The following is a 15,810-nucleotide window of genomic DNA, read 5'->3' as shown; positions in this document are numbered from 1 at the left end:
TTGGGATTGGAGTGTCAGAGACGGTGCGATTGGCACAGGACAGAGTGGAGTTTAGGGCTGTTGTACATAGGGTCGCTATGAGTTGCAAGCGACTCGACGGCACATAACAACAACAACAACAACATTATTATCTCAGCTAGAGAACTCCTGTACCTAACATTTTGTCAAGGCAATTAAAAACAACACTCTTATTTCCCCATTTAGCTTCTTTTGGTCGCTTCAATCCTAAGAGACTACTAAATGGTTATTTCCTTCTCAAAATCATTTTAGATTTTTCAGAGATCTTTTCCGAACTGGACATATGACTCCCAAGTGGGGCTTCCAATGAGTTCAGTCATGCTGATAGAGTAAAATTAGTGCATTGAATGATAACCAGAACAGAAAAAATAATGAGTCAAAAATATGGAATTAGAGGCTAAGAAATATAGCTAGTCTTTTCAGGAGCCCAACATAGGAAGTCAGATTATTGCCAGAACGGTGAAGAGCAAAATAATTCAGAGTAATATAGTCGGCTGCCATTTTTGAGCTGGGCACCACTCTTTTGGACTGCAGGTCAAAAGCTTTGGTTGCTATTCAAAGCACATGCTGCCCTTGTGTTGCTTTCACTGGTCATGACTGAACTGGGTATAATCAGTTCACAGCCCTGCCTGCTTCTACCAACACCTGCTGAGTTAAGGATACCATTTGGACAGAACACCTTTGCCTATTTGTCTTCTTATTTTGTCTTTTATCTTACATATACTCCCTCACACATCTTTGGCTTACCTGTTTGGCTAAAAGGGTGCCAGGGTGCATCCTGCTGCCCCAGTTGAGAACAGCCAGCTTGAGAAGCCTGGAGACTGGCCTGGTAGAGAGACTCCAATTCTGAGGTCTCCTGCTCTGTGTCTTGGTTCCAATGTGGATGCAAAAGGATGTGGTTTCTTTCTGCATAAGCTATAAAGGTATGACAATCATGGTGGGAGGACTTTATTTCTGGTTCAGGGACCTCATATTTAAGCTGAGAATCATAGAGTCTTGTGACATTCACCCAGGAATCCAAAGGCAAGGAAGTCCCCAAGTCAATGCTGCTGGCTGGCTCCCTAGGCCAAGCATCTCTCACTTGGGATGGCTTCCCTTTGTATGGACCTGGCTCCACCAACCTGGACTGTCCTCCCCTTGAAGTTTCACCATTAGGCAACCCAGAGTTCAGAGCAAGAGCCTGATGGTCAGTAGGCTCTTCCCAGGAAGGTAGACTGTCCCTACGGTCCAGAGAGGTTGTTGGTTTTGCCCAAGGCCGGTGGTCTTTCCCTTGATCTTGCGGGAAAGGAGGCTTAGATTCAGAGGGAGAAGAATGCTTCCTTAGACTATGTGGCAAACTTCTCTCCTGGGAACCTATACCATCCTTCATGGAGGTGCATTGCATCCTCTGGAACTGCTCTGCCAGAGAGCGAACAAGCCCCTTTGTGTTAGGAAATTCTGACTTATAGGACTCTTCACTATTTCTATCCACTTTTGGAGTCAATGAAGTTTTGGGGCTTTTGGCTTGGAGGCACTGGTTAGTTTTCTGCACAGGATCAGGAGATTGAAGCACTGATGAGGAACCAGCAGGCATTATGGGGTGGCAGTCCTTGTACAGGGGAAGACCTGGCTCAGCTGATGAATGTGAAGGGCTATGGGGAGGGCTGTATGCCCCTCTTCTCTCCGAGGTGGCTGTTCCAACTGGATGTGACCAAGGCAGCACCAGGGAAGGATCAGCAGGATCTTTCTTTTCTTGAAATAGTTTTTCTTGAGCAATGCTTCTTTCTTCTTGTGGGTGGATCCTGCTAGAACTGTTACTGTCAGTTCTATAGCCTTGCAGCTTACTCTCTGGAGTATCCAGTGGTTCCCATCCATGATGAGAATTATTCTCAGTCCTCCCTGGTGTTTTAGGTAAGCCCTGCCTGTGGAATGCAGAGAGTTCAATGGAGTCTACTACGACTGAAGTCGGAAGGTGTGAGGCAGATCTGTTAGAGAAGCTGTGCTGTGGGGCAGTTGGGGCAGGTGACTCAGGAAATAATGACGCAGGTGACTCATGGCAGGAAGCATTTGAATGTAAGAAAGAGCTAGCCCCAAACTCTGTGTCTGTGCAGGGTTCCAGCTGGGCCTCCTGGCTCAACAATATTTGGAGCGGGATAGGTTGTTCACTGAAATAAACAGAAAAAGCCAGTCATAAGCTGCCTTAGTTGATAAGAAAAATACCCAAGCCTCTCCTCCCCCATTCATTCCATTTCCAACTATCCACTGAGGCAATGATGAAAAGAAATGAAAAGATAAACATAAGCAGAGTCAACATTTCAAAAGTTCACAAAAGAGAAGATACATGGTCAGTTTATATTCAAGCGACAGATAATCACAGTCTTTTCTTTATTAAAGGCCTTCTCAAAAGGTACAGACCCTTTAATAGTAAGCAGACTCTTTGCCAGTATTTCTCACTACTTCTGAAGTTCCATTCCAATCATATTCTACTATATTTGCAAACTGGAAGAAAAAAAAAATTGCCAGTTCTGCATGAAGATGGCATAGATGATAAGCAAAGCCTAGAATTAATTCACTCATATCAAACAGCAAAAATTCAGGGTGAGTTGCAAGAGACTCGATGGTACATAACAACAACATTTGGGGAAGGAAGTCTTAAAGCTATATCTTGAGATATAACTCAGCCAAAAGAACCAAGGGGCCAAATTTTAAAGCACAGGGCGATGTGGACTCATGAGATTATAATTATTTAAAATATGTTTCCATAATCTAGATTTAGTTATATTACTCATTTCTCACAGAAATGTCTACTCTAAGTATAACACTAGAGATTTGGAAATTAGAGAAGGGATTAATTGCAGTTATTTGGTTCCTTAGTAATTCTTTTGCATTTCTGACCTAAAATATTCAGCATGAAAACCACTTAGATAAAACCTCAGGCAATCACATGTATCAAGTAGTGTAAGAAATTTTTTTAAAGTGGTTAGCTACCTAAATTGTTTCTATTCAAAAAGGTCTGATCAGATTCACACCTAGCAACATTAAAATAGTGGAAAAAGCAAGAAAAAATAAAATCTTCCTAGTTATAAGCATAAAATATACTATCAACTTCCTTGGGTACAGTCACCCAGTTATCATCACAACATTAAAAACAACATGGTATTTTACTTACATGGGAAATCAAGCAAAAAATGGAAAATATTACATAATAGTTAAAGACTTAAACTATGGAGCTCAAACAGAGTCCTATGACTCTACCAGTCACTAGCTGAGTAGTACTGAGTATATAATTTATTATTTCAGAACCAATTTGGTTATCTATAAAATGTGTGAAACAATAATCATCCTATAAAGTTAAGAATTTAAAAAAACCCCAAAATATAGATTACCTTAGTGCCTGGATCTAAGTCAGTGTTCATAAAATGTTAGCATCATTTGTTATATTTATATTTTGAAAATTACACATATTTATTAATAGAGAAAACTGGGAGAAAGATGAGCAATCTTCTCCTATGCAATTTATAATATGTGGAACCCAGTGGAGTCAGCTTTGTATTGGTTTTGACTTGATGGTAATGACTTAGGTGTTTGTTTTAACATAGAATAAAAGTCAAGTTTAAGGACTAAAATAAAGACCTCCAGCAATGGCTTCTGGAGCTTTCCCCCCTGGTCCTAGCCATCAGTAAGCAAAACTGATGGAATCTCTGTTTCATCCTTATAGTTCAGTTAGAGCAAAGAAAAGACTCTTTGAAATCCCCAAAGAAATCATACAGTTGCTACCTCAATATGAACTGTAGCTTTGATAGCCATGTCTAAGAACAAATATAATAACTGTGATAGAACACAAGACTAGGGACAAACTCAAGTGGAGGAAATCTGGACAGATGGTTAATGCTATACATTTTTCATCTTTCTTGGACTTATTAAAAAAAGACCAGTCAGTACAGTAAGTTTGTTTTCACTGTGTTTGACCTGGCAGGAAAATGAGAATTTATTTTTTTTCCCAGAGGACTGACTCTTCTTTTTCACCTGTAGTCACCAAGACAATGAGCAGTCTTGCTATGGACCACCCGTTGTTACTTCCTCCCCTGGTGTCCATAAACTAAAGCGGTTCCTAGGCACTACCTTGTTGGCTGAGGGATGTGGGAAAGAACGCCCCCTTGTGACGGGAGAAAGTCTGAGGGCTGCGCCGACGGTGTTGTTGACTGCTGCTGCTGCTGCATGCGATCCTGCAGGCTCCGTGCTTTTCGAATACTGATTTGCAACTTCTTATCGACTAGGGCTCTGCTGTGCGTACTACAGCTGGCACCATGCAGGGCAAGTCTTAGTTTAGCTAAAATGCAAAAGAAAATATAGCAGAAACAACCCAAAACACAAACAAACATAAAATAAGAATAAAATTGAACAAAAAAATGAGCAAAGATATGCATTAAAACTCAAAATATGCAGCAGGAATGCAAGGCACAGACCCATGCATATGTTGTTCAGGGCAAAGGTGGCTTTGGCCATAAGGGATATTCATGGAAGCCATAGAGCCAAACCAGTTAATGAAAATAAAAAAACAAAAACAAACCAAAACCCAAATAACCAAACAAACCAACAAAATAAAACTAAAATGAATTAAGGAAGCTGGTGTTTCCATCTTGTAGGTTACATATCTCCAGTCCTCTGCAACAGGACTGTCTGATTCTAATCTTTACACTCTGCTTCCAACTACCCTGTCTAGTGGTCATAATAGTAATAAGATCCAAGCTTGGGGGGGTGAAGAGGTGGAAATCCAAGCTTGCATCTGTCATTATAGGATAGCTTCACTTCTTATGGGTCATATTTAGGAATCAGATGCCAGTTCTAAGTCTTAGTCCCATGCTGTATGCAACCTTTTGAGATTGTTAAATAGGAAGATGAGGAAAGGGACTCAAATACTGTAACAAAAGTTACATGCATGGGAAGTCACAGCTAGTTTATTCCTTTATTACTGCCACAACTCTACCTCACTAACTTCACATCTGAGGATTAACATTATTTTGGGACAAGAAGGTGGGCATGGTTGGAGTAGTCTGTGGACATCTGCTGAGGTTATTCCAGTAAGTACCCATGGCCTACGGTGACAGGCTCTGGCACAGTCAGAAATGTGGAAGGCCAGGATAGCTAAAGGGTCTCAGTCTGGGAGAATGGGAGTGAGGAGACATAAAAGCTGGTTTTACCCCATCTGAGTGATGACACACCTGTTGTGAAATTAGTCGGAAGTGCTGTAGCCATAGCAGTTAGAGTTACTTACAGATAGCGTCGTTACAGAGAGCCAAAGCTGCAGTACAGTCTCCCTTCTGTTCCAGACGCAGTGACTCTTCAAACACTGAATCTGCCTCTTGCAGCGACCTCTCAAAGCCGTCACTCCTGCCTGAAAGGGCCAGGACTATTCATTTTCATTAAAGTTCTTTGCAATTTTTCCTATGTACTGTTTCCCTTCAGTATGCATACATCCTTGCTACTGAGTCTCTGTTCTATGTATATCCTGTGTTGCTATTAAGAATTCTCAAAAAAAAAAAAAAAGAATTCTCTAAAACAGGCAGGAGATCCATTTTCTCTTTAACACATTCAAGGCTAAGGTACAGGGGCAGGTAAATATTACCATATATTCCAACTCCAAGACCTCTTAGGGTGTCTCTCAAGGAGAGAACAATAAAGTGTAAATACCTTCTGCCTGTAGCAGAGAGGAGATTCTTATGCCTGATAACTGAACTCTTCTACAACACAAGAATATAAATCTTGCCAAGTGGTATTAGAATTCTCCCAACTTTCACTGAGACTGCCACTGGTGTGTTATGGCAAAGGTGGCTTTACTGCTCAGGAAATTCACCATACCACTTTTTTTTACCAGCAGTCCATATTCCTCCTGAACACCATGAAACAGAAAATCAGTACAATTTTTAGGCACAGGCGATCTTTGGTTCACAAATGTAAATACTGACCAGGACAGCAGAACTGTCTTTGCTCATATGTATGCACCTACTTTGCATTAGCACTGTTTAAGTAATTACTTATGTCATCTCTTATTTACCCACTTATCCCCAAACTGTCACTTTTCCATTTAGTAAGTCTGCTGTTAGGGACCTCTCTAAAGTACTCAGGAGCAATGGTGTCTCTCTGGAGACTAAGGTGCGCCCGATACAGGCCATGGTCTTTGCAATCGCTTGTTATGCATCAGAGAGTTGGACAATGACTAGGGAGGACAAAAGGAGAGTGGATGCTTTTGAGCTGTGGTGCTGGAGAAGAGTACTGAATGTACCATGGACTGCCAGGAAAACAAACAGATTCATCTTGGAGAGGATTAAACCAAGCTACTCCTTGGAGGCAAGGATTCTGGGGCTTCATCTGACATACTTTGGACATGTTGCCAGGAGGGACGGGTCCTTGGAGAGGGACATCATGCTTAGGAGGGTGGAGGGACAGCGCAGGAGGGGAAGACCCTCTATGAGATGGACTGATTCGGTGACTGGGGTAATCGGGATGGGTGTGTCAGAGGCAATGCAGTTGGCACAGGATAGAGCAGGGTTTAGGGCGGTTGTGCATAGGGTCGCTGTGAGTTGCAAACGACTCGACGGCACATAACAACAACAACAATCATAAAATATAGCCACGACAGTCCCCTAAAATATTCCTTTCTCCCTTAAAGTAAAATGTGTCAAGGCAGGGAGAAGAAAGTACAATGCAAGATAAAAATACTGGAAAATACTATGAGGACAACTTCTGTGGAAACATTCCCTGCACTCTTGTTCTCTACTCACTCAGAATCAGAAATTGGCAGCAAGCTCTACTGTAAGTTCATCTACAATTGGGATTGATGATGGTTTTCACAAGGTCTTAAAGAAAAATAAAACTGCCTACGTGATTTCTCTCATAATTTCCTCTATCCTCTACTTACCTTTGATGGGAAATGGTAAGAAAAGCTCTTCCACACACCTAAAACTCCCTCCTTAATTCACCATGGCTTATAAAATCAGATTCAACTTGATGGAAATACATTTTTGGAGCATTATAGGAAGACAGTAGTAATAGCAGGTCGATTCTGAATAACTTGGTCTTCAGGTTCCACTCTACTTCCAAATGTGTGCTTCCCCAGTTCTCTAGGCCTGAAGTTGTCTCAAAAAATTTAGAATCAACTGAATCTATACATCCCTAAAAAGTTTCTAAAAGACAATTGTGTACAAAGGTAGACAAACTACAGTTGAATTATCATTAAACTAGATTTCAGTTTCATCCTAAAGAATCTTAATATTCCATTCCCTGCTCTTCTTAAAAAAAAGACTAAAAGTGTAAGAGAAAAACTGTCCTAATCCTACAAAGCTTAAGAAACTTCTCTGTTAATCAAACAATGGACATGGTCAACAGAAGCAACTACCCCATATACCACTGACTCTTATTTTTAGCTCAGTTTGTTTCATCTGGGGATTTTGTATAATAAGAATGTGAAATTAAATTGATGAAAAGAAAAACAGAGATACAGGTTTCAAGATCTCATTAAAGATAGGTACTTCAGGTTTACTGGACTTCTTATTCTGTGCCTTCGGGCACAAAATGACATTCTAAAGAAATTCCTGGAAGAAAAAGTGTCTAAACCAAAGCCCAGCACTATTGAGCTGATTCTGACTCATAGAGACCTTACAGGACAAAGTGGAACTCATTGCCTGTAGGGCTTCCAAGACTGTAAATCTTCATGCTGCCACAGCTTTGCCCTGCAGAGTGGCTTGTGGGTTAAAACTATGAACTTTTTGGTTAGCAGACCAACATTGTAACTACTGCACCACCAGCCATGCCCATGCAAATCTTGAGACCGGAGGACAAATCATCCCAGGCACAAAGAAGCCACATACTGTGCTCCAGCTTGACTGATCCACTTCCCAGAAGCCTCACATGGAAATTCTCAAGTGTATGTTTCCACCCGCAAGTAGAATAACTGTCACTCTCAGTGTGGTTTCTTGCTCTTTTCTGCTGCTTGAGTTGTAATTAGTTTTATTTACAGTTCCTATAGGGAGCTCTGGTGATACAGTGTTAAGGAGCTGTGTTGTCAATACAAAGGCAGGTGGTTTGAATCTACCAGGTGCCTCTCAGAAAAAAAAAGATGACCAATCCCCTCCCATGCAATTTAGAACCTCTGAAAATCCACTGGAGGTTTGATTATGAATCAAGTATCAGCTCTGACTTGATGCTACATAACAGATATTCATGGAAAATATTTTATAAAAATATATACTTTATCTCTAAACTATAGGTTTCTAATAAGTGTATATTAAATTAGTGTCTATTTTAACCAAGAGGATTTTTCTGTCATATCCTTTTTTAACTGAAATATCTTAATGACGATAAAGAGAAGGGAACTTACAACTTAGATTTTTACCTTTCTTTCTGCCCCGTCACCTACAACCCTGATGCTCACAATAATTACCCTGATTCTGCAATTCATCCAAGTCCATAAACCGGCTGGGATGAGGGTTAAAGCCTTTAGCTGCCTCTAATTCCTTCTCTCGTTTCCTTCGCAGTTCCTGTTCCTGGGCTCTCCTGGCCACTTCTTCTTGTAATTCATCCAGTTCACTTTTGGAAGATATCTCTTCACCTGGAATATAACCAAAGGAAAATGTAAGGTGCCACATTTCCTTAACCAAACTACTATCTCCTGCGGTCACTGCACTGCTTTTCCTTTGGGATTCTTATGCTGGAATTTGGAATGAATGTTTTGCATAGGACTTTCCAGATGACATGCAGGATTGGATCCAGGCAGTGAACAATTAATACCTATCAAGTACTTCATAACAACAATGACAACTAACATTTGTTGAGCACTTGATATATGTCAGGAACAATTTTTTTTTGTTTTGTTTTGTTTTAATGTGTGTACCGTCAAATCATATCTGACTGGTACAGGAGGAAATTGTCCCTCCTTCTTCAGCAGAGCATCTGGTGGATTCGAACCTCACATGTCTGGGACTGCAGTGCAGTTTCTTGCCACTAGGCCACCAGAGCTTGCCTGTTTTGTTATTTTTTAAAAAATTAATTCTTCTAAATTATGCAGATGACACAACCCTGCTTGCTGAAACTGAGGAGGACCTCATGCACTTATTGCAGAGGGTCAAGGACTGCAGCCTTCAGTATGGACTGAGGCTCAATGTCAAGAAGACAAAGATTCTCACCACTGGACCAACAGGTAGCATCAGGATGGATGGCGAAGAGATTGAGAGTGTTCACAGCTTCAGTTTGCTTGGCTCTACGGTCAACACTCTTGGCATCAGCAGCCAGGAAATCAAAAAACGTATTGCAATGGGAAAGTCTGCTATTAGGGACCTCTCTAAAGTACTCAGGAGCATTGGTGTCTCTTTGGAGACTAAGGTGTGCCTGATACAGGCCATGGTCTTTGCAATCACTTGTTATGCATCAGAGAGTTGGAAAATGACTAGGGAGGATAGAAGGAGAATTGACGCCTTTGAGCTGTGGTGCTGGAGAAGAGTACTGAATGTTCCATGGACTTCAAAGAAAACAAACAGATTCACCCTAGAGAGGGTTAAACCAGGCTACTCCTTGGAGGCAAGGATTCTGGGGCTTTGTCTGACATACTTTGGACATGTTGTAAGGAGAGACAGGTCCTTGGAGAGGGACATCATGCTTCATAGGGTGGAGGGACAGCACAGGAGGGGAAGACCCTCTATGAGGTAGTAGACTGATTCAGTGACTGGGGTAATCGGGATGGGTGTGTCAGAGGCAATGCGGTTGGCACAAGATAGAGCAGGGTTTAGGGCTGTTATACATAGGGTCGCTATGAGTTGCAAACAACTCAATGGCACACAACAACAACAAAGTTTTTATTAAGTTGTTGTTGTGTTGTGTACCATAGAGTTGGAACTGAACCATAGCTGACCCTCCAGCAGGTTTTCAGAGGCAGTTAATCGCACAGGAGGAGACTGCCCATCCTTCTCCTGTGGAGCAACTGGTGGCCTTTAACAGCATGCCTCTGAGATTGTAGTGTAGATGTCCTTCTCCAAGGACTGGTCTCTCCTGGCCATGTGCCCAAAGTATGTGAGATGGAGCTTCAAAATCCTAGCCTCCAAGGAGAAATTTGGGTTTACCCTCTTCTCCAAAACAGACCTATTTGTTTTCTTGGGGTCCATGGTATGCTCAAGACTCTTCTCCAACACCACAACTCAAAGGCATCAATTCTTCTTCAATCATCCTTAGTCATTATCTAGCTCTCTGATGCATAGCAAGCAATTGTGAAGATCATGTAAGAGTGGAGCTCAATTAAAGTCAAATGGGTTAAATTAATAATTCATGCTCTTAACCATTAGTAAGTATTTTCTACTAGGTACTGCTACTGATTCACTTGGGAGCTTTGAGTAATTAATTTTCTTATTTTTTAACTTAATTGCCAATACTTCTATAATGAGCTCACAAAATGTCCACAGTAAAAATTGCACAAGTTGTGCATAGGTGGACTTAGACAGATCTAGAAGTACATTTGTTATTATTAAGTTTTCAAACAATAGAATAGTACGACTTTTTTTACTTAAAAAATGGTAGTGACCCATTTAGACAGATGTATATAAAATCATGTATGTAGGGGCCTTCGGGGTCACTGCAGGAACAAGATGGCTGGGCAAAAACTTATTCTGAAAGCCATTTGGATAGCTTTTGGGGAGATGCTACCCCAAAACCAGAAGGCAGCTGCAAAGCCCCTGAAATCGTGGAATGAGGTTCTCACCTCCAGGTTGGCTGCACCACTGGGGCACTGCTAGCTATTGACTGGGCTTACTACGGGACCAACGTGGCCAAGGCTGACTCAGTAGATGACTTTGAGAAGTTTAATGCCCTGAAAGTTCCTGTGGCGCAGGATAAGGATATGGGCCTGGTAGATGCTGAAGAAAAAGAAGATGTGAAGAGGTGCATCAAGTTTATGTCCCTTTCAAAGACCAGGATTGAGGAATATGAGAGACAGCTGGAAGAGATGAGGAACATTATTCCATTTGAGCAGATAACCATTGAGGACTTGAATGAAGCCTTCCTGAAAACCAAGTTAGACAAGACCAAGTATCCCTATCGGCCTCACTAGCCAAATGAAAATTTATGAAACTGAGTCTGAGGGGGAACAATGGCCCTGCTATGGCAAACTCGGAACATTAAAAACAAGAGTAACTGGGGGGAAAATATGTATGCACTTGTATTAGCATAGAACAATATATAAAATGATACATACTATAATGATAATATTGGTTACTTCAGTTTGAGGCGGCAAAAGACAGTCTATTGATATTTATAGAGTATAGGTCTATTGTCTAACTTCTTTGAAAATATTGATCAAAGTTGCAGATAAAATGCTGGCTCTGTATGAGAATAAAACAATTGAATAAAATTTTTATCATAGAGTAGACCATCAAGATGATGTTAAGATGGTAGAAGCTGGGATGTGAGAAGTTTTGTCAAAACTTCTTCCTAAATATCTTTTACCAATTAAGGACTCCCACTGGTAGATTCTGTCTATACAGTCCAGAATTGAGGAGCCATTGTAATGCAATTATTAATTGTTCAGCTGCAAACTGAAAGATTAGTGGTTTGAACCCATCAGCCACTTCACAGGAGGATTATGTGTCAGCTTGCTTCTATAAAAACCCTCTGGGGCAGTTCAACTCTGTCCTGTAGGGTTGCTAGGAGTCAGAATCAACTTGACAGCAATGGGAGAGCAGAGCTGAGTACTGTTAGAGACTCATGAGACTGAGCAATAGTCTGCTGAAAAGGTAACAACTATCTGAAGAAAACCCCCAAGCCAAACCCATCACCACTAAGTCAATTCAGAATCACAGTGATCCTTTGGAAGAGTAGAACCTATTAGGGCTTCCAAGGCTACAATCTTTACAGAAGCAGCCTACCCCATCTTTCTTCTCCAGATTGGCTGGTGAATTTGAACTGTCAACGTTTTGGTTAGCAACCCAATACTTACTTAATCCACTATTCCAACAGCACTCTTATATCTGAAAAGGATAATCTCATGCATGATTACAAATGCCTTACAGCATTATTCCTAAATACGAAATAAATTATTCCTGAACAATACATTATTCCTGAACATGAAATAAAATGTGACAAACAAACAAAATGGATAATTTCAATAACAAGAATGGATTTTTCATGGCTATAATAAGGGTCGCTATGAATCGCAGGTGACTTGACGGCACATAACAACAACAACAACATAATAACCTACTCGAGTGGAGGATTCTAGAATAACTACTTCTATGGACATTGTTCTGCTCTGTCATATGTAAACTCAATTGCATTCATACCTAAAAGAATTCAAACTATTTTATCATTGCTGCTGTGTACTTCCATTCTGCTCATTTTAGTGAACTTCTCATGTCTATAAAGAGAAGTGATCAAACTAGTAATGTTTCTAGTTGCACACTGTATTCTATCTTCCAATCTCAAGTACGCCGGTGGTATATGTCATCACAGATCTATAGCCAGAAGCTCATTAAGTCAGATTGTAGGAAGGCTTCTACTCTCACATCCTACTGCCATTTTACCTAAAAGATGAGAGATTATGAAACTGTGATACATCTTTCAGAGATAGTTGAGATAACTAGCTCCCAGGACGCCAAATAATATTAGATACACCTTCTTTGAGACATCTCACAAAAAGAAACTTCATTTTGGGAAACCTATATAGTTGTTACCTCAATTTTCAGCTCTGAATTTATTTTTGAACACTAGGAGCTAAGTCTCTAGTTAAGCAGAATATGCATTGTAGGTTTCTGCTTTGTGAGAGGTCTATAAAAAAGATCTAACTGCTATCACCATCTCAAATTTCTACCCCTGGTATCTCATGTCAGAAATGCCATTACTTTTTCCCCTCCAATCTCTCAGTTCTCTTTTTTCATAAATTTTATTTTTCAGAACATAGCAAAACATATACCAACTGTATCTACATGTACAACTTAGTGGTTATATTCTGAGCCAAGTAACCATTCTCTCTCTTCTGAGTTGTTCCTCTCTCATTAACATAAACTTTCTTCATCCCTAAGATTTCTAGCTAATCTCTTATGTTGTTGCTGTCATTTTTATCTCTTATAGATAGCTCTTAAAAGAACCTAGTGTTCAAGGCGGGACATTTGTATTAGTTAAACTAAACTACTGTTTAGTTTTTTAGATAACTTAAGGAAATATTTGTTTCAGAATGATCTCAGGGCCATCGTTTAAGGGCTTCACCAACCCTCCAGGGCTCCAGAGGGTATATAATCCATGGGAATTTGAAATTTTGTTCCACATTCCTCTTGATCAAAGATTCAAAAGATCAAAATGTGCAATAATGGTAGCTCGGCATGATGCAATTATTATAATCTCATGGCAAACAACATAGTTGTTCTTAGAGGAAATCAGCCACACATTCCACATCTTCTTCCTATTCTTGACTCCTTCTTCCCTTGTTGCTTCAGATGAACAGAGACTAATTACTGTGTTTTGGATGGCTGATGGTGAGAAAGTGGCTAAGTACTTAGTTTATAACTGAAAGCTTGGAGATTTGAGGGAAAGATGTGGTAGGCTACTCCTGTAAATATTTATAACCTCAGAAGCCCTACAGGGCAGTTCTACTCTGTCCTACAGGGTCTCATTAAGTGGAGATTGACTTAATGGCAGTTGAAGGTGGCTAGCTTAGATTTAAAAAGAAAAACTAAATGTTGGCAAGATGTGGGGAAATTGGTACCAGTTTTAGTTTGCACATTTAGGCTTAATCCATTATGAAGTTAGTTTTGTGTATGGTGTAAGTTATGATCTTGTTTCTTTTTTGTGCATATGGAAATCCTAAGTTATTTTTTTAGACAAAAGGTTTTTAAAATGCTCCTTTTCCTTTGACAAATCATACTTGAAATTTTTTTCAATCACATTTAGTGTAAAGGAGTCAGAGCATTACTTGAGAGCATATTCTGAGAAGTATGAGGATGGAAGGGACACTTAGAAAGGGAAAACAAACCAGAACTAGAGACATCATCAAGTAGGACATAAAAGGCAGGGATGGGGGAAGTTTGACGTGCTTGTTTCCTTTTTTATTTGCCCACAGACTACATGTCCTTCATAATAAATAATAAGAAAGCCAATTCCCAAAATCTGCTTCTATACCAAGGATGGCCCAAGAGTTATTCCTTTAAGGAATGTAGTTTTTGTCGATATTGTTCATTATAGTTTGGCCCTTCTTATTCCTGTTCAGGCAAACTTTGATGGAGAATAAAAACCAGTTAAATCCAAACATGGAACAGCTCAAATCCTTCTGAAGTTACATTTTTACTGACTATTCACTCAATTTCAAAAGCTTCCTCCCCAAATAAAATTGGTGGTCGAATTCAATCCATCAAATCCAGTGTCCTTTCACTTACCTGAGGTAGGTTGACTCTTTGTCCAGCTACTCATGGATGCTGTGGAGTCCACCTCCAGGATGCTACTGCTGTGAGACTTTGGGATGTGATGCCAGGCAGGGAACAACCCAGTTGATCTCTTAGCATTTGAATCCCTATAAAAGAAAGTCCAAAGTCTAGTGAAATCATCAAAAGGATGAAAACTAGCAAATTCCTAAGACTAAATTCTCTCAGTAAAAACAACAAAACACAGACCTAATATAATGAAAGAGAAGTAATTTCTACTAAATTACTTCTGAAAGACAGAAATACTTACTCGTGTCCATTTTTTTATCATACTTTGTTTACATTTTCTGTCTCTACAACAGTGCTTGGTACAAAGTAGACATTAAAAAGATATTGAATTAATGAATACAAGCTCATATATTGACTGCCTTCTTTTTTTAAAAAAATTTATATATTTTTTAAATGTTATTAATTTTTTTAAAAAATTTTATTATTTTTCTGTGAGTGTACCATCAAATCAGATCTGACTGGCACAGGAGGAGATTGTCCCTCCTTCCCCGGCAGAGCATCTGGTGGATTCGAACCGTGTGCTTCTGGGATTGTAGTTGCAGCTCCTTGCCACTAGGCCACCAGAGCTCCCCTAAATGTTATTAATTTTAATGAACATATTTTATTATTTTTGTGTGTGTGTACCATCAAATCATATCTGACTGGTACAGGAGGAGATTGTTCCTCCTTCTACAGCAAAGCATCTGGTGGATTTGAACCACGCACCTCTGGGATGGACTGCCTTCTTTCTTATACCTTTATGACACTTTTTCATGAGTAAACATGGACAGGATCTTGTGGTCAGAAAAGAGCAATGGGGAGTAAGAGGCTGGGGTTATCACTCTTTGAACTGACTTATTAGCTCATGAAAGTCTGAGTATCACTGGCTTTATAAAATACAGGATCCCAATGGTTCTTAAAAAGCAAAAAATAACAAAAAAGCCAAATAAAACTCTCCAAAACAATGCTATTCCAAAATGAAGGTAAAATAAAAAGAAATTTTATTTCCTGATCTCAGGATCATGTAAATTTTGATTCACTAATTCATTCTTCCTTTAAAAGTTATTTACTAAGTAGTATCTCGGCACCAGCAGCCAGGAAATTAGAAGACGTAGTGCCATGGCAAAGTCTGCTGTTAGGGACCTCTCCAAAGTACTGAAGAGCAATGGTGTCTCTTTGGAGATGAAGGTGCATCTGATACAGGCTATGGTCTTTGCTATCACTTGTTAAGCATCAGAGAGTTGGACAATGACTAAAGAGGATACAAGGAGAATTGATGCCTTTGAGCTGTGGTGCTGGATAAGAGTATTGAGGATACCATGGACTGCTAGGAAAACAAACAGATTTGTCCTGGAGAGGGTTAAACCGGGTGGCT

At 40.0% G+C, this 15,810-nt stretch overlaps 1 protein-coding gene and 1 pseudogene across 1 annotated transcript in view; one reads left to right on the top strand and one right to left on the bottom strand.

Moving 5' to 3' along the window:
* USP54 (ubiquitin specific peptidase 54) overlaps window positions 1-15,810 on the bottom strand; it is a 106,482-nt gene that overhangs the window by 25,785 nt on the left and 64,887 nt on the right. Inside the window, exons 14-18 of the mRNA XM_006887536.1 lie at window positions 14,403-14,536; window positions 8,438-8,605; window positions 5,273-5,392; window positions 4,120-4,327; window positions 766-2,162 (exon numbers count right to left, since the gene is read on the bottom strand). Coding sequence (XP_006887598.1) covers window positions 766-2,162; window positions 4,120-4,327; window positions 5,273-5,392; window positions 8,438-8,605; window positions 14,403-14,536 — 2,027 coding nt within the window. The remainder of the gene's footprint in view (window positions 1-765; window positions 2,163-4,119; window positions 4,328-5,272; window positions 5,393-8,437; window positions 8,606-14,402; window positions 14,537-15,810) is intronic.
* LOC102859413 lies at window positions 10,629-11,107 on the top strand (annotated as a pseudogene).

Source organism: Elephantulus edwardii, unplaced genomic scaffold (assembly GCF_000299155.1).
Source record: "Elephantulus edwardii isolate Elephantulus edwardi_28Jun2011 unplaced genomic scaffold, EleEdw1.0 scaffold00058, whole genome shotgun sequence".
Taxonomy (NCBI): Eukaryota; Metazoa; Chordata; class Mammalia; order Macroscelidea; family Macroscelididae; genus Elephantulus; species Elephantulus edwardii.
This window is presented reverse-complemented; position numbering and strand designations above follow the sequence as displayed.